The sequence below is a fragment of the Mirounga angustirostris genome, unplaced genomic scaffold (assembly GCF_029215605.1).
Source record: "Mirounga angustirostris isolate CCGP_5_RB_7025 unplaced genomic scaffold, mMirAng1.0.hap1 SCAF_8, whole genome shotgun sequence".
Lineage (NCBI taxonomy): Eukaryota > Metazoa > Chordata > Mammalia > Carnivora > Phocidae > Mirounga > Mirounga angustirostris.
In genome coordinates, this window is record NW_026991716.1 from 118,465,975 (window position 1) to 118,491,505 (window position 25,531).

The window sequence follows — 25,531 nt, forward strand, 5'->3', positions numbered from 1 at the left end:
GTCCCTCTCCCAAATAAACCTACCACCCACTGTGTGCTTTCAGCTCCAAGCCAACTTCTCTACCTGGTCTCCAACCATCCCCCACATCCCCAATCGAAATGTCAAAATGTCATTCATAACATCTTTGTATATAGAGAATATGAAGTTTCCACCAGCAAGAGACCCTTTGCCCAGGAGGGTTGCATAGTAAGTATGGTATAAATTGGAGTCAAAGCTTCTTTTTATTTTGTTGCTAAAAGATATTTACTTGATTTTGAGAATAAGGATAAATTATTTTATGGCAATATTAAAAAACAAAACAAACACAGAAAAGAAAACCTTAATGTGAGTAAATGAGAGAAATTGTGTTGCATAGGATTCCTTTGGTATTTAGATGTTATTGTCAATATTAATCTAGATATTAATCCAGAGATCATGAGAAGTTTTTTTCAAATACTATTTTTATTTACATAGAATTTAAAAGAAAATATTAGTTCATTAAGTAGAAATATTTTATAATAGAAATGTATGAAACAGTATATTCATATGAAATAGGAAATGTATGAGAAAATATTCATTCAGGTAAAAGTTCCATTTATGCAAAACTTGGCCTATGTCAAATTAACTGTCTCAATAGAGAGTGAGAAAGGATTGCTTCAGGATTGCTTCTGTCTGAATTGTTATCTTTTTTTTTTTAAAGATTTTACTTATTTATTTGAGAGAGAGAGAATGAGAGAGAGCACATGAGAGGGGGGAGGGTCAGAGGGAGAAGCAGACTCCCCGCCGAGCAGGGAGCCCGATGCGGGACTCGATCCAGGGACTCCAGGATCATGACCTGAGCCGAAGGCAGTCGCTTAACCAACTGAGCCACCCAGGCGCCTTGAATTGTAATCTTAAAAAAAATTAATCCAACAATATATTGTTAAATGCCTACTCTTACCTGGGCTCTCAAATGTTTATTTAGCTGTCTTAGAGCAAATGCAGATTGTTGTTGGGATATTACATTGAGAACTAAAGAGAGCCCTTTATTCTCTGCCTCCTCTTTAAATTCCAATGTTTTGAGCAGTGTTGCTTAAGTTAGTTTACAAGTACAATGTAAAGGAAGAAAGAATGGATAAACAAAGAGTTCCCCAAGGTGTAATGGTGAATGCTTCATCAAGAAAATATAAACACAGCTTTCAGTGAGATCCTTCAACCATGAGCCATCCCATTCTCAGAGAGCTTTCGATTTCCATGTTGTGGAGCACTCCATACTCCTTCAAGGAAGTTCCACACATCTTTCTTCACTTCTCTGACTTCTTCTGTCTAGCATGGGCTGGTACATTTCAGCCACCACACAGTAACCAGAGTGAGGTGCCAGAGCTCCAATTTCAACAACTCTGCCGGCTCCTTCATATACCTTTTGCTCCTATACATAAAGGGGAAAAATAAGATTGTAAATGGTTTTTGGTTAGTCACCAACTTGCCCTATTTGTGATAAAATTAATAAGTTGTCCATGGTCTCAGTAGTAGTTATGTTATAGGCTTTCTTCCCAGACATATCCTCCTCCAGAGTCCTTATTCAGAGCCTGATAAAGGGACAGGTCATGGCTACGTACATGCAACATGAGGGTTGCTGACTGGCTGACCCAATGGCCAGGTCTCTTGTCCAAGAATTTGGGACTGTTCAGTGAGGAGAATGGGGGAGACATGGAGACCACTGTAGACACTGTACAACATGTGGCTAGAGAGATGAACTCACATCCTTTAAGAGCTGCTTCTCCATTTGTCCTTCCTAGTCACTTCAAAGCCTGGCAGCACTATCTTTCCTGTGTCTGCCTGTCCCTAAGATCACTTGTTACCTCCTAATAAAACTCCCCTCCCCCTTCCCTTTTCTATGTGAACCAGTTCAAATAGGTTTCTGTTCCTTAGAACCAAAAGAACCCTGCCTTAGATGGACACTGAAAAGGAACATTCAATTAAGCATCATACAAGATAAAGGCACTGATGGTGGATTAAAATATTATAGCAAAATTGGCATAAAGACATAATGCTGTGATCGAAAAGCCACTTAAAAAGTGTGCCCCAATGTTCATAGCAGCAATGTCCACAAGAGCCAAACTGTGGAAAGAGCCAAGATGTCCTTCAACAGATGATTGGATAAAGAAGATGTGGTTCATATATACAATGGAATACTACTCAGTCATCAGAAAGGATGAATACGTACCATTTGCATCGACATGGATGGAACTGGAGGGGATTATGCTAAGTGAAATAAGTCAAGCAGAGAAAGACAATTATCATATGGTTTCTCTCATATGTGGAACATAAGGAATAGCTCGGAGGACCACAGGGGAAGGGAGGGAAAACTGAATGGGAAGAAATCAGAGAGGGAGACAAACCATGAGAGACTCTGGACTCCAGGAAGCAAACTGAGGGTTACAGAAGGGAGGAGGGGGTGGGGGGATGGGGTAACCAGGTGATGGGTATTAAGGAGGGCACGTGTTGTGATGAGCACTAGGTGTTATATGCAACTAATGAATCGTTGAACACTAAAAATAAAAAAAAAGCTTGTGTAAAATCCATAAAAATGAGTATGGAATTAAATATCATTAACAGCAATCTTTAGATATGCAAGCAAGATTAAGAGGACACCAGCTGAACAAAGGCACAAAGATGCACATACACAAGAGTTGTAATGGTGATGCCAACTGCTAATTGTTTATCAATGAGGGTGGAAGTGAGAAGGAATTTTAAAAAAGGTTAAGAAAAGTAAGAGGGGATTGAGTGGCAAAAGAGAGGACATACTTTAGAGCTAAAATGTTACTTAAGTGAACAAAAGAAAAATACCAAACTTATCTATTCACCTGAACTTACCTTTTCCAGTGAATTATTAATTATAAAGACTCGGTATACTAGCTCATAGTAATTTTCTATTGATACATTTTTTCCTTTTTGGTCTCTATATGGTAAATTTGGAGCATGGAGAATCACCAACAAAGATCCATTAACTTGGGTTATATTCATGACGGGAGGATCTATTTTTGCTGGAGAAAGAATAGGAAAATTTGACAAATCATTCAAAAAATATATTTCACATGAACACACTCTAGATAACAAGTCAAGATTAAAATCAGAGATCTGGCAGAAATCATTATAAAGAGATACTGTTGACACCTAAAATATGAATGTCTGAGAAGTTCTTTAAAGATAATTTTTTCTTTGCAAAGACTGATACCTTTATCAGATGAGCTCTATTTGGGTCTTTTTCAATCTATTTGGTCCTTAAAAATAATATTTTGAACTTTGGTTATGGTTTTATTTCCTCTGTTATGTCTTTATTTACTTTGCTATCTGCTTCCACTATTACAAATACTTGAAAGGCGAATCCGGTAGATGACTGTTTGTTCCAAACTTGCTTATACTGATCTATTCCCTTGTGTTTTTACTGTGAGCACATGTCTAAAGTTGATACTTTCTTTTTTTGTTACCTTTGTTTGAATTTTTTTAATTTAATTTTTAATTTTTTTTAAATCAGAGGATAGTGTGAACACAGTCCTCTACCAATAGAAACTGTACAGCCAAATTTCCCGTGCTTGGGGAAATTGCAGGGGTCAGAATGACCTGAGTGCAATGGATGAGGCTCACCCTGAGAGAACCACTTTCATGATCATGCTATCTCTCCCACCAGGTAAGTATGAATTTTTAAATTTTAAATAAAATTTATTGACCTGTAAGTTAGATATTGACAGATAAAATAAATCATAAATAAATAAATCATATGGCTCAACAAATCTTTACAAATAAACACTCCTGAATAGCTATTATCCAGATTAAAAACAGAACAGTATTAGCACCCCAGAAACTTCCTTCATTTTCTCTCCCATTACTTAGCCCCAGAAAATAACCACAATTGTCCTGAGTTCTATCATCATATACATTAGTTTTTTTTTTTTTTTTTTTTTAAGATTTTATTCATTTGTTGAGAGAGAGAAAGCATACGCACCTGAGCAGGGGAGGGGCAGAGAGAGAGAGAGAGAATCTCAAGCAGACTCCACACTGAGTGTGGAGCCCAATGTGGGGCTTGATCCCATGGCCCCAAGATCATGACCTGAGCCAAAATCAAGAGTTGGATGCTTAACCGAAAGAGGCACCCTGGCCCATATACTTTAGTGTTTGAAATCATACAATATACACTTTTTTTGTGTGTCTGGCTTCTTTCATTATACATATATATATATGGGCTGAATTGTATCCTCTGAGAATTCATAGGATGAAGCTCTAATTCCTAGTACCACAGAATATGACTGTATTTGGAGAGATAGGCCCTTTAAAGAGGTAATTAAGGTAAAATAAAGTCATACTGACTTCATGGGTGATATGGGTGGGCCCTAATCCAATATGACTGGTGTCCTTCTAAGAAGACATCAACATGCATGAGCACAGAGAGATGACTATGTGAGGACACAGAGAGAAAGCCAAGGAGAGAGGCTTTGGAAGAAATCAAACCTGCTGGCACTTTGGCCTTGGCCTTCTAGCCTCAGAACTGTGGGAAAGTAAATTTCTCTTGTTTAAGCAAGCGATCTGTGGTATTCCGTGGCAGCCCTAGCAAATAGGCAAATATATATATTCATCCATGTTGTTGCATGTATCAAGAGTTTGTTCTTTTGATTGCTATGTAGTATTTAATTGTATGAATATCACAATTTATTCACAGGTTTAGGTTATTTTATATAGATTTAGCTTTTATAGATATCTCCATGTTTCAGTGGACACACCAATTTATATTCCCTTAAGTGGTATATGAAAGTTCCTATTTTTCACATTGTAACACTTGACATTATTTTTACAAATTTTAATTTTGGCCATTCTGGTAAGTGTGTAGTACCAATTCATTGTGTTTCTGAGTCACATTTTCCTGAGGACTAATGGAATTTCATGTGTCTATTGGCCATTTATTTGGATGTCCTCTTTTGCAAAGAGCTGTTCAAGTCTTTTGCTCACTTTTTAATTGATTGTCTGGTCTTCTTCTTATTAATTTGTAAGAGTTTTTTTCTTTGCAAAGACTGATACCTGTACATTCTGAACATAGTCCTATATGAAGGACATTGTAAATATCTTCCGTGACTTGCATTTTCATCATTTTAATAGTATATTTTGATAAATAGAAATTCTTAATTTTAGTGTAGCCCAATTTATCCGTTATTTCCTTCAGCATTAGTACTTTTGGGGATCTGCCTATCCCAAAGTTATGAAAAATATTCTCCCATGTTATCTTATGGAATGGTAGTCAGCAAACATTTTCTGTAAAGGGCCCGATAATAAATCCTTCAGGGTTTTGGGCGGTACGTGTGTCTTCTGTAACTACTCCACTTTGCCATTGCTTGCAGTATGAAAGCTGTTACAAGCAAAATGTAAATGAATGGGTGTGATTATGTTACAATATAATTTTATTTACAAAAATAGAAGCAGGCACTTTGGCCGACAAGCTATAGCTGCTGAGTTTTATTGTTTTCAGCCAGCCAGACCTGATTTTATAAATGGGCAATGTAGGGGAACAAGATTTATTGTTTTATTTAGTCTCATTTAGACCATAGTGACTCCACTGAACTACACAGTGGACACAAATCAAATGACCCTAGATGTGTTGCATTGCTTCTGAACTCTGGTATTTGGTTTTGTGTCTGCAAGATGTCCTGTGGCACCATCAACCTGGTTCAACCTCAAGATGGTGTTTTCTGAAACACAAAAGTTGGATATATTTGAATCTCAAGTCTTTATGAATTTAAGAAACACCTGATTGCTAACAGAGTCAATACTGAAACTAGGCCCTCCTTTGTTTCCTCTTTCTTGGAAGGGTTTTTCCTAGTCTGCTCTTTTATTTATAGGAGGCCTCCAAGTGTCCAAAATTTTGTGAGGGTACTAGTTGTAACTCCCCACCTTGTGTGGTCTACAACCTAGTCTTCTGACCCAGGAATGGCTGTTACCACTCAGGGTCTAGTTACCAAGTTGGGAAAATGCCCACAGGATAATAAGGCTTCACTTTGTTTATCCTCTGGTTTCCAGCTACTTTGTTTTGGACCCTGGAGATTTCCTTTCTTTCATGTTCCTCTGTAGAGTTAAAAGAATGGTAATGTTTTATCCAGACTTTGTGAGCATTTTAGAAGAAGACAGTTTCTACCCTTGCAACTTCCTACCCCCTGCCATTTAATCTGAAACCAAAAGTTGTTAATTCACTTTTCAAATGCCAGAAATTTTGCATAATTGCTTGGTGAAGGATTTCCCCTTTGTTTACACTTTAAGTTTCTGAAGTGGTTGGTATTTAATCCTCTTTGTGATTTCTATGATCCAAATTCTAGTGACAACAGACCCCTTGTCTATCCCTTGCAAGATGAGAAGAATGAGTTATTTCTTAGTTTTGTAGGCTAGTTTGATGTATGTTTAATTTTCTCCTAGATAAAAAACATACTTCTAACATTCTTATCACATATCTAGCACCAAAAAAACAAAAACAAAAAAATCCAGTCCTTTTTTAATAATGTGACTCAGAGTTTAGACTTACTTCAATTGGTAGACATTAGTTAAGGATGAATAATGAACAAATGAGACTAAATAAAACAAGAATAAGGATGAATGGCAAGATTAAATACTACTGTGTATTTTTCTTTTCACTTTTTAATATTTATGTGTAAGCTGACCAATCCTTGCCCCTTCTGGCCCAAGTTATTATTATTGAAGAATTTTCTTTTAATCATATGCATGTAGAACCTATCCTTTGAATGTATACCTTCATTATCTTAGATTTGGTTGCTTAATGTGATACTTAATCTTAAATACAGGTGAAATATATATTTCAAGTATTGGCCTAGAATACCAGTGAGCCTGGCTGCAGACATCACAGGAGCTCCTGGTGTGTGATCTAGGATGCTGAGCTTTGTAACTGAGTGACCATTCTTGACCTATGCACTGAATCGTGATTGTGTTACAGTGGACAGTTTAAGATTACTTGACCTCACAAGTCCATTTTACTCAACTGCTCTCTCCTTGAAATATTCTCTTCCCAGACCATTCACAAATATAACAGTCTGCTGGGTCCCTCCTACCTTGTTGGCTATTTCTTCTCAGTCTCCTTTTGAGATATGTCTTCCCTACTTAGGCATCTTTTGTTGAGATTCTTTCAATACCTGGCCTTACTCTACACTCCTTCTCAATACTTCTTCCTGCTTCAGCAGTCCTATCAATGCCCATTGTACTATATGCAAATTTATATGCAAATGTGTCTAATAGAGTTCTGGATCTGCATAGATATTTCCCTTGGATATCTGAAAAGCATATTAAACTCAACATATTCAAAACTGACTTATGATCTCCAATACTCTGTACCCCATCAAATTGGTCTTTTTCCATCAAACCTCATAAAAAAAACTCATCCAATTATGCAAGCTGGAAGCTTAGAGGTCATCTTTGACATGTCCTTCTTCCTTATTTCTATATGCAACCCATCACCATGCCCTGCCAATTTTTCCTATCAAATGTCTCTTCAATGATAAATTTTTTATAGTCTTTTCCATTTCCTAATTCAAGCCAAATCCTGACTCTTACAGACTATTACAAGAACTCACTAACTCGTGGGGGAGGTGCAAGATGGCAGAGGAGTAGGAGACCTAAGTTTCTTCTGGTACCAGGAATTCAGGTAGATAGTTATCAAACCATTCAGAACACCTACAAACTCAATAGGAGATCAAAGAAAATAATAGCAGCAACTCTCTGAACAGAAAAGCAACCACTTTCTGGAACGTCTCTTCTGATTTGTTTAGTATATATTTTTCTGGGGTTGTTGTTATCCTGTTAGCATTTTATTCTCTCATTCATCTATTCTCCTCTGGACAAAATGACAAGATGGAAAACTCACCTCAAAAAAAAGAACAAGAGGCAGTACCAACTGCCAGGGACCTAAATCAATACAGACATTAGTAAGATGTTGGAACTAGAATTCAGGATGATGATTATAGAGATACCAGCTAGGCTTGAAAAAAGCATAGAAGACACTAAAGAATCCCATTCTGGAGAAATAAAAGAACTAAAATCTAACCAAGTCAAAATCAAAAAGGCTATTAATGAGGTGCAATAAAAAATGGAGGCTCTAACTGCTAGGATAAATGAGGCAGAAGAGAGTATTAGTGATATAGAAGACTAAATGATGGAGAATAAAGAAGCTGAGAAAAAGAGAGAGGAACAACTACTGGGACACGAGGGGAGAATTCAAGAGATAAGTGATACCATAAAACAAAACATTAGAATAATTGGGATCCTAGAAGAAGAAGAAAGAAAGAGAGGGGCAGAAGGTATATTGGAGCAAATTATAGCAGAGAACTTCCCTAATTTGGGGAAGGAAACAGGCAGCAAAATCCAGGAGGTACAGAGAACCCCCCTCAAAATCAATAAAAATAGGTTAACACCCCGACATCTAATAGTAAAATTCACAAGTTTTAGAGACAAAGAGAAAATCCTGAAAGCAGCTTGGGACAAGAGGTCTGTAACCTACAATGGTAGAAGCATTAGATTGGCAGGAGACCTAACCACAGAAACCTGGCAGGCCAGAAAGAACTGGCATGATATATTCAGAGCACTAAACGAGAAGAATATGCAGCCAAGAATACTATATCTAGCTAGGCTGTCATTGAAAATAGAAGGAGAGATAAAAAGCTTCCAGGACAAACAAAAACTAAAAGAATTTGCAATCAAAAAACCAGCCCTACAAGAAATATTTAAAGGGGTCCTCTAAGTAAAGAGAGAGCCTAAAAGTAACATAGACCAGAAAGGAATAGAGACAATATACAGTAACAGTCATCTTACATGCAACACAATGGCACTAAATTCATATCTTTCAGTAGTTACCCTGAATGTAAATGGGCTAAATACCCCAATCAAAAGACACAGGGTTTCAGATTGGATAAAAAAACAAGACCCATCGATATGCTCTCTGCAAGAAACTCATTTCAGACGCGAAGACACCTCCAGATTTAAAGTGAGGGGGTGGAAAACTATTTACCATGCTAATGGACATCAAAAGAAAGCTGGGGTGGCAATCCTTATACCAGACAAATTAGATTTTAAACCAAAGACTATAGTAAGAGATGAGGAAGGACATTACATCATACTTAAAGGGTCTATCCAACAAGATCTAACAATTGTAAATATCTATGCCCCTAACATGGGAGCAGCCAATTATATAAGCCAATTAATAACAAAATCAAAGAAACACATCAACAATAATACAATAATAGTAGGGGACTTTAACACCCCCCTCACTGAAATGGACAGATTATCTAAGCAAAAGATCAACAAGGAAATAAAGGCTTTAAATGACACACTGGACCAGATGGACTTCACAGATATATTCAGAACATTACATCCCAAAGCAACAGAATACACATCCTTCTCTAGTGCCCATGGAACATTCTCCAGAATAGATCACATCCTTGATCACAAATCAGGTCTCAACTGGTACCAAAAGATTGGGATTATTCCCTGCATATTTTCAGACCACAATGCTTTGAAACTAGAACTCAATCACAAGAGAAAGTCAGAAAGAACTCAAATACATGGAGGCTAAAGAGCATCCTACTAAAGAATGAATGGGTCAACCAGGAAATTAAAGAAGAATTTAAAAAATTCATGGAAACAAATGAAAATTAAAACACAACTGTTCAAAATCTTTGGGCAGACCACCTCTTAGGTGATCCTAAGAGGAAAGTATATAGCAATACAAGCCTTTCTCAAGAAACAAGAAAGGTCTCAAATACACAGCCTAATCCTACACCTAAAGGAGCTGGAGAAAGAACAGCAAATGAAGCCTAAACCCAGCAGGAGAAGAGAAATAATAAAGATCAGAGCAGAAATCAATGAAATAGAAACCAAAAGAACAGTAGAACAGATCAATGAAACTAGGAGCTTGTTCTTTGAAAGAATTAATAAGATTGATAAACCCCTGGCCAGACTTATCACAAAGAAAAGAGGAAGAACCCAAATAAATAAAATCACGAATGAAAGAGGAGAGATCACAACCAATACCAAAGAAATACAAACAATTATAAGAACATATTATGAGCAACTCTATGCCAACAAATTAGATAATCTGGAAGAAATGGATGCATTCCTAGAGATGTATAAACTACCAAAACCGAACTAGGAAGAAATAGAAAACCTGAACAGACCCATAACCACTAAGGAAATTGAAGCAGTTATTAAAAATCTCTCAACAAACAAGAGCCCAGGGCTCTTGTGAAATATTGTGAAAATGCCTATGCTAGCTAGAGCAACTCCCAGGGGAATTCTACCAAACAATCAAAGAAGAATTAATACCTATCCTTCTGAAGCTGTTCCAAAAAATAAAAATGGAAGGAAGACTTCCAAACTCATTTTATGAGGCCAGCATTTCCTTCATCCCAAAACTAGACAAAGACTCCATCAAAAAGGAGAACTACAGACCAATATCCCTGATGAACATGGATGCCAAAATTGGAACTAGAGGGTATTATGCTAAGTAAAATAAGTCAATCAGAGAAAGATCAATATCATATAATCTCACTGATATGAAGATTTTGAGAAACAAGACAGAGGATCATAGGGAAAGGGAGGGAAAAATGAAACAAGACGAAACCAGAGAGGGAGACAAACTGTAAGAGACTCTTAATCTCAGGAGACAAACTGAGGGTTGCTGGAGTGGACGGGGGTGGGAGGGATGGGGTGGCTAGGTGATGGACATTGGGGAGGGTATGTACTATGGTGAGCTCTGTGAATTGTGTAAGACCGATGAATCACAGACCCGTACCCCTGAAACAAATAATACATTATATGTTAATAAAAAAAAGAACTCACTAACTCACTTACCTGTATCCAATCTCTTCTTTTTCTGATCTGTACTTCTGAATATAGCCAAAGTGATCTTTTCAATACACAAATCTGATCATGTCATCCCTGATTAAAATTACTTTATATTTTTCCAGGGGCACCTGGGTGGCTCAGTCGATTAAGTGTTTGACTCTTGATTTCAGCTCACACCATGGTCTCTGGGTGGTGAGATCCAGCCCCATGTCAGTCTCCATGCTCAGTGGGGAGTCTGCTTGAGATTCTCTCCCTTGGCCCCTACCCCTCCCCGCCATGAGCTCTCTAATATAAATAAATAAATCTTAAAAAAATTACTTTTTATTTTTCTGGAAGAAGTCATAACTCCTTAATAGAAAATTTTCATTCGTCTATCTCTCCAGTGGTCCCCTCTTATTTCACATTCCTCCTGCCCGCTCTTCTTCACCATGCATCTATCTTTCAGTCTCTTGTCCTTGACCTGCTTCCTCCTGCCAGAGGGCCTTGCCAATGCTATTCCCTTTGCCTGGAAATCCTCCAACATTTTTTGTCTAGTTAACCTCCATTCATCTTTAGATGTCAGCTCAAGTGTCATTTCCCCAGAGATGCTTTTCTTGACATCCCTGATCAGGTCCCTCCTTGACTAGGCTCTGATAGCACTGTGGATCTCTTTTGTACCACCTGCCATTGGTATCATGTTATGTTTGTTTGTATTACTATTTTATTAAAGTCTGTCTTCTCCATTAAACAGAAATCTCTATGAAGAAAGAAAGTTCTTTATCTGCTGTGCTTGCTATTTTCTCCCCAGGACCTAGTATAATGTCCAGAACATATAAGTGCTTCATAAATACTTGCTGAATGAATGGAGCCTAGGTGATTTTTTTTTTTTTTTAAGATTTTATTTACTCATTTGAGACAGAGAGATACAGAGAGAGAGAGCATGAGCAGTGGGAGAGGCAGAGGGAGAGGGAGAAGCAGACTCCCGGCTGAGCCAGGAGCCCGATGTGGGGCTCGATCCCAGGACCCTGGGATCATGACCTGAGCTGAAGGCAGACGCTTAACCCTCTGAGCCACCCAGGCGCCCCCTAGGTGATTATTTAATCTGAATTTAGGTCACTCCATTAGAAAATCAGGCCTACTCCAAAACTCCACAGCTATTTTTAATTCAAGAAAATATGGTTTTAAAAAATACTGAAATCATACTGAGCCTCAAATGCTGCTTTAACTTAAGAAGTTTTTTTGTTGTTGTTGTTATTGTTGTTGGTTTTGTTTTTTTTTTTTAATGTTGCTTTGTCCCTAGATAGATACCAGGAGCCAGAATCCCTTAACCTAAAACCACACCCCAATGTTCAGAAACAGGTCTCAGGTGAGTCAATGCAGCCAGTTGATTCATTAGGCCTGTCACAGACTCTAGGAACGTGCTGTCCTAATAGCCTAGCAGTGTGTTTTTCAAAACATTATTTTCAGAAAGCCTCAGGCCCTGTGGCAGGAGAGCCAAAGCTGGAGGTAAGGAAACAGGCAAGTGAGCAGGGCTCTCATTATCTCTTCAACAAGAGTAGCTCCAGTTTTGACCATGTTACACACTGCTTTTTTTACTCTTCTTAAGAGGTCCTGGCAGAAGGCTTTTTTAGTTTTGGGGTTTTTTTTCCTTCACGGGATAGTCATACAGAGAGAACACAAACTCTTCTTAATGCAACACTATCTAAATTAAAATATAATTGAGTTGAAGCTCATCTTGATCAATGTCTTTGGCTAATCGTATCAACTAACCTAGTGGATCACACTCAAGAAAGCTTTGTTTGAGGAACAAATTTGAACTTGACCCCTTTTCTAGGCTTGAATATAGTAATTAAACTATTCCGCAAACTCCCTCTTTGCTGTCTACCAGCTTAGTCATACAGTTTCCTTTTCCTCAACCAGAGAATTGGTGGTGGAGTGTATTGGGCTTGAATCTCGAGTTATTCCAAGAAATACTGTGCTGGATGCCATTGATAGTTTGCTCAATTCCCATTCCACTTTTCTACTAGTTGAACACTTGGAAAACTAAAGATGCCTTTTTCTAAATTCCAATGCATCTAGCATTCTGGACATGATCTAATTAGTTTGGGTTTAATTGGACATTGCACTAGTTAGATCACTAGGGTGAGATTTGGAAGGCAAGTGAAGTAATAATGCTACCAGTTTTATGATAAATCTTCTTTCATCCTTCCCTAGAGGATAATTGTGAATTGGAGAAAGGTAAGTACAGACTCTGGCCAGTAATGGGACCCTGATTCTGAGTTGATGATAATCTCTCTGGACTCAGAATGCCTCTTATAGTACGTTCTTATAGTGAGTCAGGTAATAAAAGTAAATTTAATGAGATATACACAACAACTGATAGAATTCATTTCCATTCCAGTTCCCTGATCTGTGGCACAGAAGTTATTATAGGATGCAAGCAAGTGGAAGCCAATGGAGTTCCTCTTTTGAACAAAATTTGTGCATCAAAAACATCTTGAAAAATGCAGGGGTGGTGAGATGTATCACTTCCCCACTTGACTCATTTATTTGAATTATACCCTCCTCTTCCAAAAAGATGGATCTTGAATAATAAAAAGGATAATTGTAAATGTACTCAGGTGGTGACCATGGTGTGATTGCTATTCAGTTACAGTATCTCTGTTCTGGAGCCAATCAATATAGTTATTGATCGGAGAAATCTTTCCTTCCTTTGTCCAATACTTAGAAAGCATCAGAACAATTTCCTTTCACTTGGCTTTCATTGTCATCTAGATCTCTGTCACATATAATCTACAGGGTCTTTGATCTTTGTACCACTGGATATCATGGTGGTCCACTAAAGAGCTCATGGTACTGATTGAACTTGGTATACCTTAAGTCCTACACACCGTAGATGCTTTAGTAAGATACACTGAAGCAGAGTGTTGGAGTTAAATTTCCTCTGGGGTTTGTTGAGACATTTCCTCTCAAGTAAAAGGCAAGTTGCTTCACTTTGCATCCTCTACTGCTAAGAAAGATTCACTGGGTTTGTTGGGTCTCTATGCATTTTGTAGGGAATACATACTGCATTTGGTTGTGTTACCCATTTGCAAAGTAACCCATAAGATTTTCAGCTTTGAGAAGGACCCAGACTAAGTGACAGACTTCTCAACTAGGTCATGTTGCAAACAAGCAGCTCTGCCACTTGTCTTTTATGATCCAGGAAATCCAACAATCTTCAAATTATCTGTGGCAGATCAGGATGCTATTTAGAGACTATGGCAATTCTAAGTCCTTGGGTTTTTGGAACAAAGTCATACCCTCTTTAGAAAATAACTATTTTTCTTTTGAGAAAAAGTTCCAGACTCCCTGAGCCCTGATAAAAACTGAACACTTGACTCAAGGGATATTAGGGAAACATGTGACCTGAATTTCCTATCATGAACTGGGTGTCCTCTGATACAGAACATCATAAAGTGCTCAAAAACATGCCAATATTAAGTGGAAATGGATTATTGGAGTCCAGCCTCTAGTAGGTCTTACCATCAAATTAGTTTGTGAAAGTAGGTGGTTCATCCTCTCAGTGCAACTATATCTACTGCCTTATCACTTTTTCCTCCTCTACAGTTATGGCATCTTGAAGAGTCCCTTAAGACCACTTAATGTAAGAACAAAAAAAAAAAAAGAAAAGAAGAAGAAGCCTGTTCCCAGAAGGCTCTGCATGACATGATGGTACTGGCCAGAAGTGGACTTCTATAGTGTTAAACACACTCAGCTGGTGGCAGGAGGTCTGGATAAGAAGTATATGGATGGACCCCTAAGCAAATATTTCTGTGTCCATGTGAATGCAAAGCAAAATACACCTACTAAAAGGAAGCTTTCAAAAATCTAGGTGGATATAGAATTGCAAGGGACCCAGAATAGCCAAAACCATCTTGAAAAAGAAAAACAAAGTAGGAGGGCTCACACCCTCCAATTTCAAAATTTGCTACAAAGCAACAGTAATCAAGACAGTGTGAGGGTGTCTGGGTGGCTCAGTCAGTTAAGTGTCTGCGTTCGACTCAGGTCATGATCCTGGGGTTGAGCCCGGCATCGGGCTCCCAGCTCAGCGGGAAGTCTCTCCCTCTCCCTCTGCCACTTCCCCTGACTCGTTCTCTCTCTCTCTCTCTTTCAAATAAATAGATAAGCTCTTACAAAAATTCCTTGGTACTGGAACAAGGAAAGACATATAGATCATTAGAATCAAATTGAAAATTTAGAAATAAACCCACAGGTCTACGATTAACTTATTTTCACCAAGAGCACCAAGATCATTCAAGGGTAAAAGAATAGCCTTTTCAACAAAATGACACTAGACAACTGGATAGACATTTATGAAAGAATGAAAGTGGACCCTTACCTCACACCATACACAAAAATGAACTCAAAATGGGTCAAAGACCTAAATGTAAGAACTAAAACTATAAAACTCTTTTTAAGAAAACTTAAGATAAACCTCCATAGCCTTAGATCTGGCAAAAGATTTTTAGATATTACCAAAAGCATGAACAACAGGGAAAAAATAGTTCATCAAAATTTAAAAATTTTGTGCTTCAAATCACTCCATCAAGAAAGCGAAAAGACAAACCATAGAATGGGAGAAAATATTTGAAAATCATATATCTGACTAAGGTCTGGTATCCGTAATATATCAAGAACTCTTGGGGTGCCTGGGTGGCTCAGTCGTTAAGTGTCTGCCTTCAGCTCAGGTCATGGTCCCGGGGCCCTGGGATTGAGCCCCTCACTGAGCTCCCTGCTCCATGGGAAGCCTGCTTCTCCCTCTCCCACTCCCCCTGCTTGTGTTGCCTCTCTCGCTGTGTCTCTCTCTGTCAAATAAAGAAATAAAATCTTAAAAAAAAAAGAACTCTTACAACTTAATAATAAAAAGACAAATAATTCAACTTAAAAATGGACAAAGGATTGAAATAGATTATTCTCCAAGAGAGAGACAACACCATTAATCATCAGGGAAATGCAAATCAAAACCACATGAGGGGGGCGCTGAGATGGCTCAGTCAGATAAGTGTCTGCCTTTGTTTCAGGTCATGACCCCGGAGTCCAGAGATCAAGCCCTACATTGTCCTCCCTGCTTAACGTGGAGTCTGCTTCTTCCTCTCTGTCTGCTCTTGTGTTCTCTCTCTCAAACAACAACAAAAAAAACAAAACCAAAAAACCCCACAAGAAACCACTTCATACTGACTAAGACAGCTATAATCAAAAGGTCAGGTAGGTATTGTTAAGGATGTGGAGAAATAGGAACCCTCATACACTGCTGAAGGGAATATACATGGTGCAGCTGCTTTGGAAAATAGTCTGGCAGTTCCTCAAATGATTAAACATAGAGTTACCATGAGACCTAGGGATTTCACTTCTATGTATATACCTAAGAGAAATAAAAACATTTGTTTTATTGTACATGAATGTTTATAGGAGCACTATTTACAATAGCCAAAATGTAAAAACAAATCAAATGTCCATCAACTGAGGAATGGATAAATAAAATGTTATATATTCATGTACTGAAATATTATTCAGCCACAGAAAGAAGTATTGATACATGCTATGTGAATGAACCTTAAAAAACATTTTGCCAAGTGGAAGCGGCCAGTCACAAAAGACCTCATATTACATGATTCCATTCATGTGAAATGTCAAGAATGTTAGAGTTCCCTAACTCTATAGATACAGAAAGTAGATTAGTGGTTGCCTTGGACTAAGGGGCTGGAGGAACGAGAGAGTAAGAGGGTGATAGCCAAGGGGTATGGCGTTTCTTTTTGAGGTAATGAAAATGTTCTAAAATTGGCTGTAGGTGATGGTTGTAATATCTATTAATATACTAAAAACCACTGAATTGTACACATTATATAGGTAATTGAAAGGGGTGTCAATTATGTCTCAAAAAAGTTGTTAAAAAAACTCTACATGGAGGCAGTGAAAGCCTATTTCCCCAGTGTCTCATACTTATTCCTTAGGCTCATGAACAAAATGGCTGTGTGAAAGGGATGGAGACTATATATAGACTATATATATATATATATAGTCTTTCTTTTCTCCATCCCAACAATATGGACTTCCTTTGGCCAAGGCTAGTCTGACACTACTGAGAGTCCAACTTCCCTGTAAGGAGAACCAATGCTGAACCCCTAGTATAGTTCACTGTATATAGTAGATTTTTTTAAATCCCTTCTAACAGTGAGGGGATAAGAGACAGTGGAATGGACACTTTTCTGATGATAGATTTGTCTTCTCTGCTTCAAGGCTTTTATCAGCAGTCCCCCTGACCACCCTAGAGTGAATGTAGTGACTGTCTTATTCATGAGCATAATATTTGACCATACATTGCTTATGAGAGAAGAACCAAGTTCATGTGGAAGAGATGAAGTCAGTCTCATACCCACAGGAATATTTGGCCTTCCAATATAGCCCATCACTTAGAAACCCCTGGCTTCATAGGAAGGTAAAGTGGCTAATTGAAAACTCAGTTTGTGAGACAGGACCTTGTGAGGTGGTCTATGAACTGGTATATGCTCTAATCTTGTGACCAATATATGGTGCTATTTCTTTCATAGACAGCATTCACTGGCCTAGGATATAAGAAGTGGAAGGGGGAAGATACAATCCGCACTATTAAACATGGTGAACGACTCCTGAATGGTTTGTTTCCCATACACTTGGTTATAACAACGGTTTCAAAGAATTGGAAGTTGAAGCTGCCTCCTGACTGGAGCTCTTCGTGCCATTTAAGCAACAAGGAGAAAATGAGGTCCTTATGTGTTGTCTGGGGCAACTGGTTCCAAATATCAAGGGGAAGCAGAGTTGCTGTATATACAACAGGACCAGGTAGAAGTATGCTTAGTATCCTCTGGGGTGCCTCTTAGAGCTCTTATATTCAATGATAAAAATTAACGTAAGGTTATGTTAAACGAATATAGGAAAGACCAAAAAGAACCCAATTCCATGAGAGTGAAGAGCTGAGGTACTGACTGGAAAGAAAGCGAACATTGAGTTAATACTGAGAGAAGTTATAGATATTAACTACCTTCATGACTAGTGGTGATTATGAGGACTGCAGTAAATATCCATATTTTCTTTCTTGCTTTGGTATGCGCGTCTTTATATATGTATATTATATATATATTAAACACTTTTCTTTTTCTCTTCCTCTTTTGTCTACTCTTTTACATGGTAATGGTTTATTTTATAATTGACATTTTAGATTATATTATTCTAGGATTATGACTAAATTAGAAAAAAAAATATGTCATTGAGAAATGAATATAAGAGCAAACTTCTGGTCTCCCATTGGGGGGATGACAAAAAGTCTTAATTTCCTCAACAAAAAATCCTTCTGAAGTGTATTGTCAGGAACTTCACTCCCATGCTCAGGAAAGAAATAGAGCTTTAGGACTCCTTTTCCGCTGTCTGAAACTACTTTTCTTCCTAAGAGGTAGCAGTCTGGCAGCAGGCTAGATTGTGGGCTCTGCAGTCAGATGCAGCAGAATGTGAATCCTGACTTGAGGCGTGCAAGCCACGAGAACTGGCCAAGCACTGGAGCCTCGGTGCCTTGATTTCATGGGCTATAAAATAAGGATAGTAAAAGCCATCTTCTAGGGTTGTTCTGAGAATTAGGTCAAACGAAATGATGCCATAAAGCTCAGCGAAGCACAGGGCCTGCTCTGTGGGGCTACTCAGGGGCATGAAGAGCAAATGCAAAGAAACTCCATGAACTCACTTTCCCACCAGGGAGTGAAACGTTGCGTCATGGTCCACCCCGAGTGGATCCCAGCCGAGGTGGTCCTCACCCGTCCATAGTAAGGTTCCTGTATATCTGATGTTTCGTTAGTAAGGTCGCAAAAGAATTCTAGAATACCCCAACAGTCTTCTTTATTTTTCCATTGTCTCTGTCCATACCTATAGAAGAGAAAAGGCAAAGATCTGAGGGTTGTTGTTTTGTTTTGTTTCCCATTGAAGGAGCCTTCCATTTTTTCAGTCTATTAATTTTTTAGACTAGTTGGGATTTTTGTCCTCCAACATCAGTAACACTGTGAAAGCTTCCGGCTGCACTCAAGTATCTTTAAAAAATTTTTTATTCTTGGGGCGCCTGGGTGGCTCAGTCCGTTAAGCATCTGCCTTCGGCTCAGGTCATGATCCCAGGGTCCTGGGATCCAGTCCTGCATCGGGCTCCCTGCTCAGCAGGAAACCTGTTTCTCCCTCTCCCTCTGCTGTTCCCCTGCTTGTGCTCACTCTCTCTGTCAAACGAATAAATTTTTTAAAATCTTAAAAAAATTTTTTTTTTTAATTTTATTCTTGTTAATCAAAGCGTTACCTTGCTGAAAGATAAACTCAAGTCTGACATCTTCTGTATCAGTAGCAAAAGGGGTTTGGGGTTTTTAATACTTAGTGAAATTTTTCTTCTGGTATCTAAACCAACTTCCACTTTTGAGTACTAGCTTCCCACATCCTTAATGCTTCTGAGGTTTCAACCCTGTGGTTTTCTTCACTTCTCATCAGCCTGCTGTTGAGTAACGTGGCCGATTCTGAGAAGTTGCTACCCCTTTTCGTCTCAGGTATTGCTTACCCAACACATCTTGTCAATCTTTTTGTTGAAAATGGAGCGGGGGTTGCCTAAATTTTAATGTATAAATAAAGATGCATAAACTTTGCAATTGCTATACAAAATATGTTGAGAAAAGCAGCAGGAGCTAAAGACTGAAAAACTTCTGGAAATAGTTCTCATGACATTAACAAGAGGTTAATAAATGGGCACATCTGACCTTGAACCTACCCCTGTGCTAGGGAGACATGGATGAGGGTATGGAATAAGAATTGCTATTTTGGTCCACAGCTACATCTGATTTTCTGAATTTCGAATCAAGAGTCGTGAACGCGGAACTGTCCTATCTCTGTCTCAGTCAGTATCTCTCAGCCAGCATCTCAAACTGTGGAAGAGAAGGAGGAGCCTCAAAAACCCCCCAGAAATGTATGAGTGGGAAAAGCGGCCATTTGCAAACCGGGAGCTTCTGTTTCCTGGTCTCGATCCCGGAAAGGAACTGCTTGCGTCTGAATCTGGCCCTGACGCACCAGAAGCAGCCCGAGGCGCATGCCGCTGAATACAGGCGCCGTTTGTTTTTGAAAAGAATTTTCTAAGTTTTCAAAAATGACTTTTGAATTCAAAAGATCTTTTGTACACTCCTCTCCAGGTGTCCCATAGCTGCTTCTTCAGCGGTCAGTAGCATCAGCTTGGTTGAGTACCTACTACGTGCTAGGCAATTTGCTTCCAACATTCACTAGATAAATAGGTAGAGAGCCCACCGTGTGCCAGGCTCCACCGTGGGGCCAGAGGCTCAGCTGGTAAGGTCTCGGCGCTGGGTCTCTGAGGGATGAAGCGTCTCCCCTACAGACTGCACATCATCGTGCATTTTGTGTCCCCAGGCAGCCTTCAAAGAGACAAGGCACTCCTGTCCCTGCCTCTGCTTCTTCTTAACCCCCCCTGAAACTGGAAAAAGATCTAACACTCCACTGCATTCTAGAGCATGTAGTTCCAGGGGCCACCTCGGTCAGCTGGAGGAAGCTCAAATTGCTTACGTTTTATACTGCACGAAATAGATACCGCTGGTGCTCGTGCAAGCCCTCCCAGGCTGCCAGTGCAAAATGTTGTGAAAATTTCGAGACTGGAAATGGACTCTCTGAGGCTTCAGACACTCGTGGGCTGACTGAGTTTCTAAAATAAAAGGAGAAGGGAAAACTTTGAACATGAACACGGGCACCATTGTTCTTAGCAATACTTTGCAGTGTGATGCTTGCGTAAGGAGTTCCTAAAGTAGTTGCTAGAAGTGTAGATGGGAGAGCTGGAGCCAGAAGTCAACATTTTGAATCTTGAATGTGAGGATTCTTATGCACGCTCAAGTTGCAGAACTACTGTGTTCCCGGCCATAAAAACGTGATATCCTCCCACCCCATTCACAAGCTCCAGAGGGAATAAATAGCAGTGAAAGGGACAGTGTTCTCTGTCCCTTCCGTGACGGTGATGGAATGTAATGACCAAGATGAAAAGCCCACACCGAGGCCACTCACCCGCTTTCCTAGGAGCCATTCCATGACTGCTACCCTGAGGCAAAATTCTGCCTCGGATCCATTTTGGTTCCAGGCCCTCAGCCCAGCACTCGGTTTCTCTTTTCTCAGGATCTTGCTCAACTGCTGGTCTTGCCTTGCTGGCCCCCAACCTCTCCCAGCTGACGTGGCTTTATTCCAGGTGATCAGCCTTTGTTGCCCGGGTCCTGAATGGCTGCACTTACCCGCTTGCATCCTGGCTCCAAGAACTCAAGCAGAATTGCTGCGATGAGCCCGTCCATGCTATCAGGGGAGACCGCCCAAGGCCCTGTGCTGGGGCCCAGTGATCCTGAAAAGAACCCTGAGTCTAATGGCGGCAGGAGAGGGCTAAGTGTGTACTGTCAGTGGCTTGTGCTTCGTTCCTTCATTCACTGGGTGGGTGATCAGTCTCACCTGCATTCAGTCCCAAGGTGGCAAGAGACTCTGACAAAACTGCATTCTAGAATCTGAAGGAAACTAGACCATGTCACTCTAAAACAGGCCTCTTAGGCATAAAAAAAAATATATTGTGAGCTGAAGGCAATGAAGAAGCAACAAACACAGGAAAAGTCTCGATACCCTCCCCCTTTTCTGCCTAAAGGCAAGATATAAATTCTCCTTTTATTGGAGACAGGCTTCTCAGCCCAGGAGGGCACCAGAGGAGTCTTCCAACAAACCTTCCGTCAGTTTCCTCCCGTATGTTGACCATACCACAGTTTGCCACTCTCGGGAGCCTAAACCTGCCTTCCTGTGTCCCGTCAGCTCTGTGTGAATGTATTGCTCTTTGTTGAAGATGCCAGATGAGCTGGAATACTAAGCCGCCATCTGGGTCACTCTTCGCTCACGTTCCTCCCTCTCGACACGCGCTGCACGTGTTAATGAACGATTTGTTTTTCTCTCGTTAACCTGCCTTTTTGTTAACTTAGGCTGAGAGCCTAAGATGGGGCAGAGGTGAAGTTTTCCTCACCAACAAGTGTGACCTTTCCGATCAGGGATAGGAAGTTGGGCAGAAGGAGAGGGCGTCAGGAAACAACCTCGTCTTTTCCCCCCGACTTCATCTCCTACCAGACTCCCCCCTTCTCCAGGATGCTCTCCTGTCTCCTGCCCCGCCGTGCTGGGGGTGCTCCCGCTGGGTGTGTCCCTGCACTGGCCCTGCTCCCCCCCTCGGAACTCCGCATACCTCCTTTTTTCACCTCCTTTAAGCCTTTGCTCAAAAAATCATTGAGATGCAAGAACGTACTTCTGAGCCTATGATCTCAGCTCTGAACATTCAAGATTTGTTATGTTCTAATGAAGGGGGCTGGTTGGTTTTTGTTTGCTTTTATTTTTATTTTTTGGAACTCCTTCAGTGTGTCAAATGGTGGCACGTCCTTGGAAAGAGCCTACCGCCGCCGTTGATTTTGCTCACCCAAATCACGACCAGATCAGTCCTTGTAGTACAGAAAAAGTCCAGAAGTGTCAGGATGTGAGGAACACTATCTCCTGGAGCCTGCGCCTAGAGCTGATTTGCCACCCCTGAAGATAGTCAGCTCAATGTCCTTTAGCGCCTCTGTCTCTGAATTTCTTGTCTCACTTTTGTACCATCACTGCTGCTCCCTCTGACAATAAGACCAGATCACCGTGTACCAGGTGCTGCGGCCCTGTACCTGCCTTAACTCAATCTGCCCAGCTGTTCGACAAAAAAGGGACTATTGCAGTCTCCCTCTTCCAGACAAAATTGCTGACGCTGATTTTGTACCCAGGCATCTGACTGCAGAGCCTGCCTGTCACCCGCCACAGAAACCAAGAGCAAAGCCTCAGAGAGGGGAGCTAATGGTGGGGAAAAACATTGAGGGCCTGAGGATATTCTTTCTCCCCCTCGTGCCCTCCTCCTCCTTCTGGGTGGCATTCACCAACCATTGAACGTATAGGAACATTAAACAAGTATCAGGCACTGTGCTGAAAGCCTTACGTCTTTTTTTTTTTTTTAAAGATTTTATTTATTTATTTGACAGAGAGAGACGCAGTGAGAGAGGGAACACAAGCAGGAGGAGTGGGAGAAGGAGACGCAGGCTTCCCGCGGAGCAGGGAACCCGATGCGGGGCTCGATCGCAGGACCCTGGGATCATGACCTGAGCTGAAGGCAGACGCTTAAGGACTGAGCCACCCAGGCGCCCCTGAAAGCCTTATGTTTTATCCCATATTCACAACCACCAAATAAGGTAGCACGTTTTACAGATGGGGAAGTTGAGGCTTAAGGACATGTGGCTCTTGCCCCAAGTTACAGGCCCGGTAACATGTAGAGCCCCAAATCATTTTGGCAGCACTGGAATTCCCGCCATAGTTTGCCAAACGAGTCCTTTCTATTGCCAAGGACCAAAGGTATAGTCTACTCAAATCCACACCCATTTCTGAACAATGAGGGCTTGAATTGCTTTTATGTTATCAGTCCCTGAGCAACTGTATTGTCTTGGGAACATTAGTTGAGTCATTCACACTGAGAGGTACCTATCTTTAACTGGGGAGGGGAGGAGGTTAATGGCTTTGATCAGAGGTATCTTGGGGTGACAAGTTCTTCTCTGCTCTTAAAAAGTTCTCTGTGAAGACCAACAGCAAATTCTCACATGTAGTTTATGGTCTCTATTCTGTCAGGCACTGTTCTAAGCACTGAGTGTATATTAACTCATGTGATCCTCACAGTGACTTATAATCCCCATCCTACAGATGAGGAAATTAAGGCACAGCGGGGGTAGAGTCAATTGCCCAAGGTTTCCTAGAGGGTAAATGGCAGAGTTGGGATCCAGACTCAGGTCGTCTGGCTGAGGAGCCTGCTCATAACCACTCTGCTATAGTGTCCCTTGAAGGCAAAAGAAATATGAAGTTTGAGTGTCTCCTCTTCAGTAGCTACTTATTAAGTCCACCTGGAGTTATGCAGGCTGCAGAGAGAGACTGACCCCATGTCTGTTCTGACCATTTCACGTCAGAAGAAAGCTGACAATTGGACAAAGCCGAGAAGAGCACTAGAGCCATTTCCAACAGTCCCTTGAGCTGACTCAGATGACAAAGTCGTGAGCAATTAAAAAGAAGTGAAGCACTTACCTACGACACCAGTCGGGAAGAAATTGACGAGGAAGCCTAGAAAGCAATGTTTAGGCGTCATGGCTGGAGCGCGACTGGTCAAACAACCAGTGGCCCCTCACTGAGAGCACAGCTCTGGACAGAAGAGGAAACAAGAATCCTCATGCTGGACATCCCCTCGTGGGCTTAACCGTGGTTCCTTGAAGCCAGTACAATTTCACTTTGTCAAGACACTATGTTGTTCATTATTTTGGGGTTATTGTAAAAGTATAGAGATCACTTCAAAAAATATTCGCCGTAAGTCACTTCAATGTGGAAGCTTGTTTTTGTTGGGACTGGGACTTTGTCAGCTCTGAAAAGGCAAAACACTGAGGATGGGCGGACTGCAGGGCAGGGTAGGGCAGGAACTGTGCAAGGCACTCGAAGGTGAGGGGATCCAACAGATCGCGAGGCCCTCAGGGAATCTAGCCCTGGGAGGCAGAGGTGCTGCCAGCCCCCAGCGTGTGGCTGGCATGGTGACTCTGAGAAATGCTCTTGGCAGTTACAGCTACCCGGGCTCCTGAGCGTGGTTCAAGCTGGTAGGGTCTCTGGTTGGTTCTTCCTTTTCCTCCCTTCTTGGAAGCTCTCTGACTCACTTCCTGGGTATACCTCAGACCCTCCACACCCTCTGGCTCTCCACAGGGCTTCCCTGCCCCACTCATCTGTCTTCCCAGTCCATGGTGGCCCCCGGGGCCCCACTCAACCAATGCTCTTCCTTTTCCATTCCCACCCTCCGTTTCCAGCCATCTGAGAAAGATTCTGAGCTGTGAAACTACATGAGTCCTTAAAAGGTTGAAGGTGGAGGACAATCATTTTGAGCTACATTCTATCTTTTTCATATCTTCTTTGAAATCTGATCAAACTAGGTCATCTGTTCTTTGCCTACGATTCATTATATTCATTTTTCTTACCATTTTTTTTAACCGCATGTTTGTAGAGGCACTAAAATTGTACATTAAAGCCCAAGAAGAAAGCCATAATTTTTTTAAGTGAGGATTTTTAGGTCAAAAGAGGAAATACCTCTATAGTCTCTTTTAAGTCCTCGATAGAATAGCCTCTGTGGTAAGTACTAGGGAGGGCTGCGAAGCAGTTCTCATTCATTCCTTCCCTCAGTAACATGGAACAGACATTTGCTGTCTGATTAGTCTCAGCACCAAGGGTGCGGCAGCGAGTAAGATAGACATTGCCCCTGCCTTCCAAAGCCCACTTGTAAAGGGAAGTAGACATAACTGCCAGAGCGGTATGGAGGGGTTTGTGAAGATAACGCCAGGCTTTCCAGTGCCTCCATGCTGTGTCCGACTTCGGAACCGGACCCCTCACCTCCTCCAGGTGGGATTTCCATTGCTCAGAAGCGAACAAAGGCTTTCAAGGAAGAAACATGCAACAGATCTTAGGCTCCCTTTGTACCCTCTGGTGCTCCTTGTTTTCTAGACGTCTCAGCAGCACCTACTTACTCACTGACTTTACCCAGCGAGCTCTAAACTTTGCATTCACCTTGAGG

General features: G+C 40.7%; 1 protein-coding gene and 1 non-coding gene across 2 annotated transcripts; both read right to left on the reverse strand.

The window, feature by feature from the left end:
- Positions 1–573: 573 nt before the first annotated feature.
- Positions 574–24,236, reverse strand: IL22RA2 (interleukin 22 receptor subunit alpha 2). Its single transcript, XM_045866106.2, has 5 exons — positions 24,013–24,236; positions 20,431–20,566; positions 18,578–18,756; positions 2,836–3,005; positions 574–1,387 (listed from the first exon to the last, which is right to left on the reverse strand). The coding sequence occupies exons 1-5, from the start codon at positions 24,071–24,073 to the stop codon at positions 1,238–1,240; spliced, it is 696 nt and encodes a 231-aa protein (XP_045722062.1). The 5' UTR covers positions 24,074–24,236; the 3' UTR covers positions 574–1,237.
- LOC123838096 (U1 spliceosomal RNA) lies at positions 3,494–3,657 on the reverse strand. Its single transcript, XR_006789429.1, has one exon. It is a non-coding gene; the product is annotated as a U1 spliceosomal RNA (small nuclear RNA).
- Positions 24,237–25,531: the final 1,295 nt, after the last annotated feature.

What these genes read in the sequence shown, in the direction of transcription:
- IL22RA2 (XM_045866106.2), bottom strand. Translation starts at nt 24,073, where the DNA reads ATGACGCCTAAACATTGCTTTCTAGGCTTCCTCGTCAATTTCTTCCCG. An exon ending in CTTCCCGACTGGTGTCGTAG is followed by an intron (nt 20,567 to 24,012) that starts GTAAGTGCTTCA and finishes CTTTTATTTTAG; the next exon opens with AAACTCAGTCAGCCCACGAG. An exon ending in TTAATAATTCACTGGAAAAG is followed by an intron (nt 1,388 to 2,835) that starts GTAAGTTCAGGT and finishes CTTTATGTATAG; the next exon opens with GAGCAAAAGGTATATGAAGG.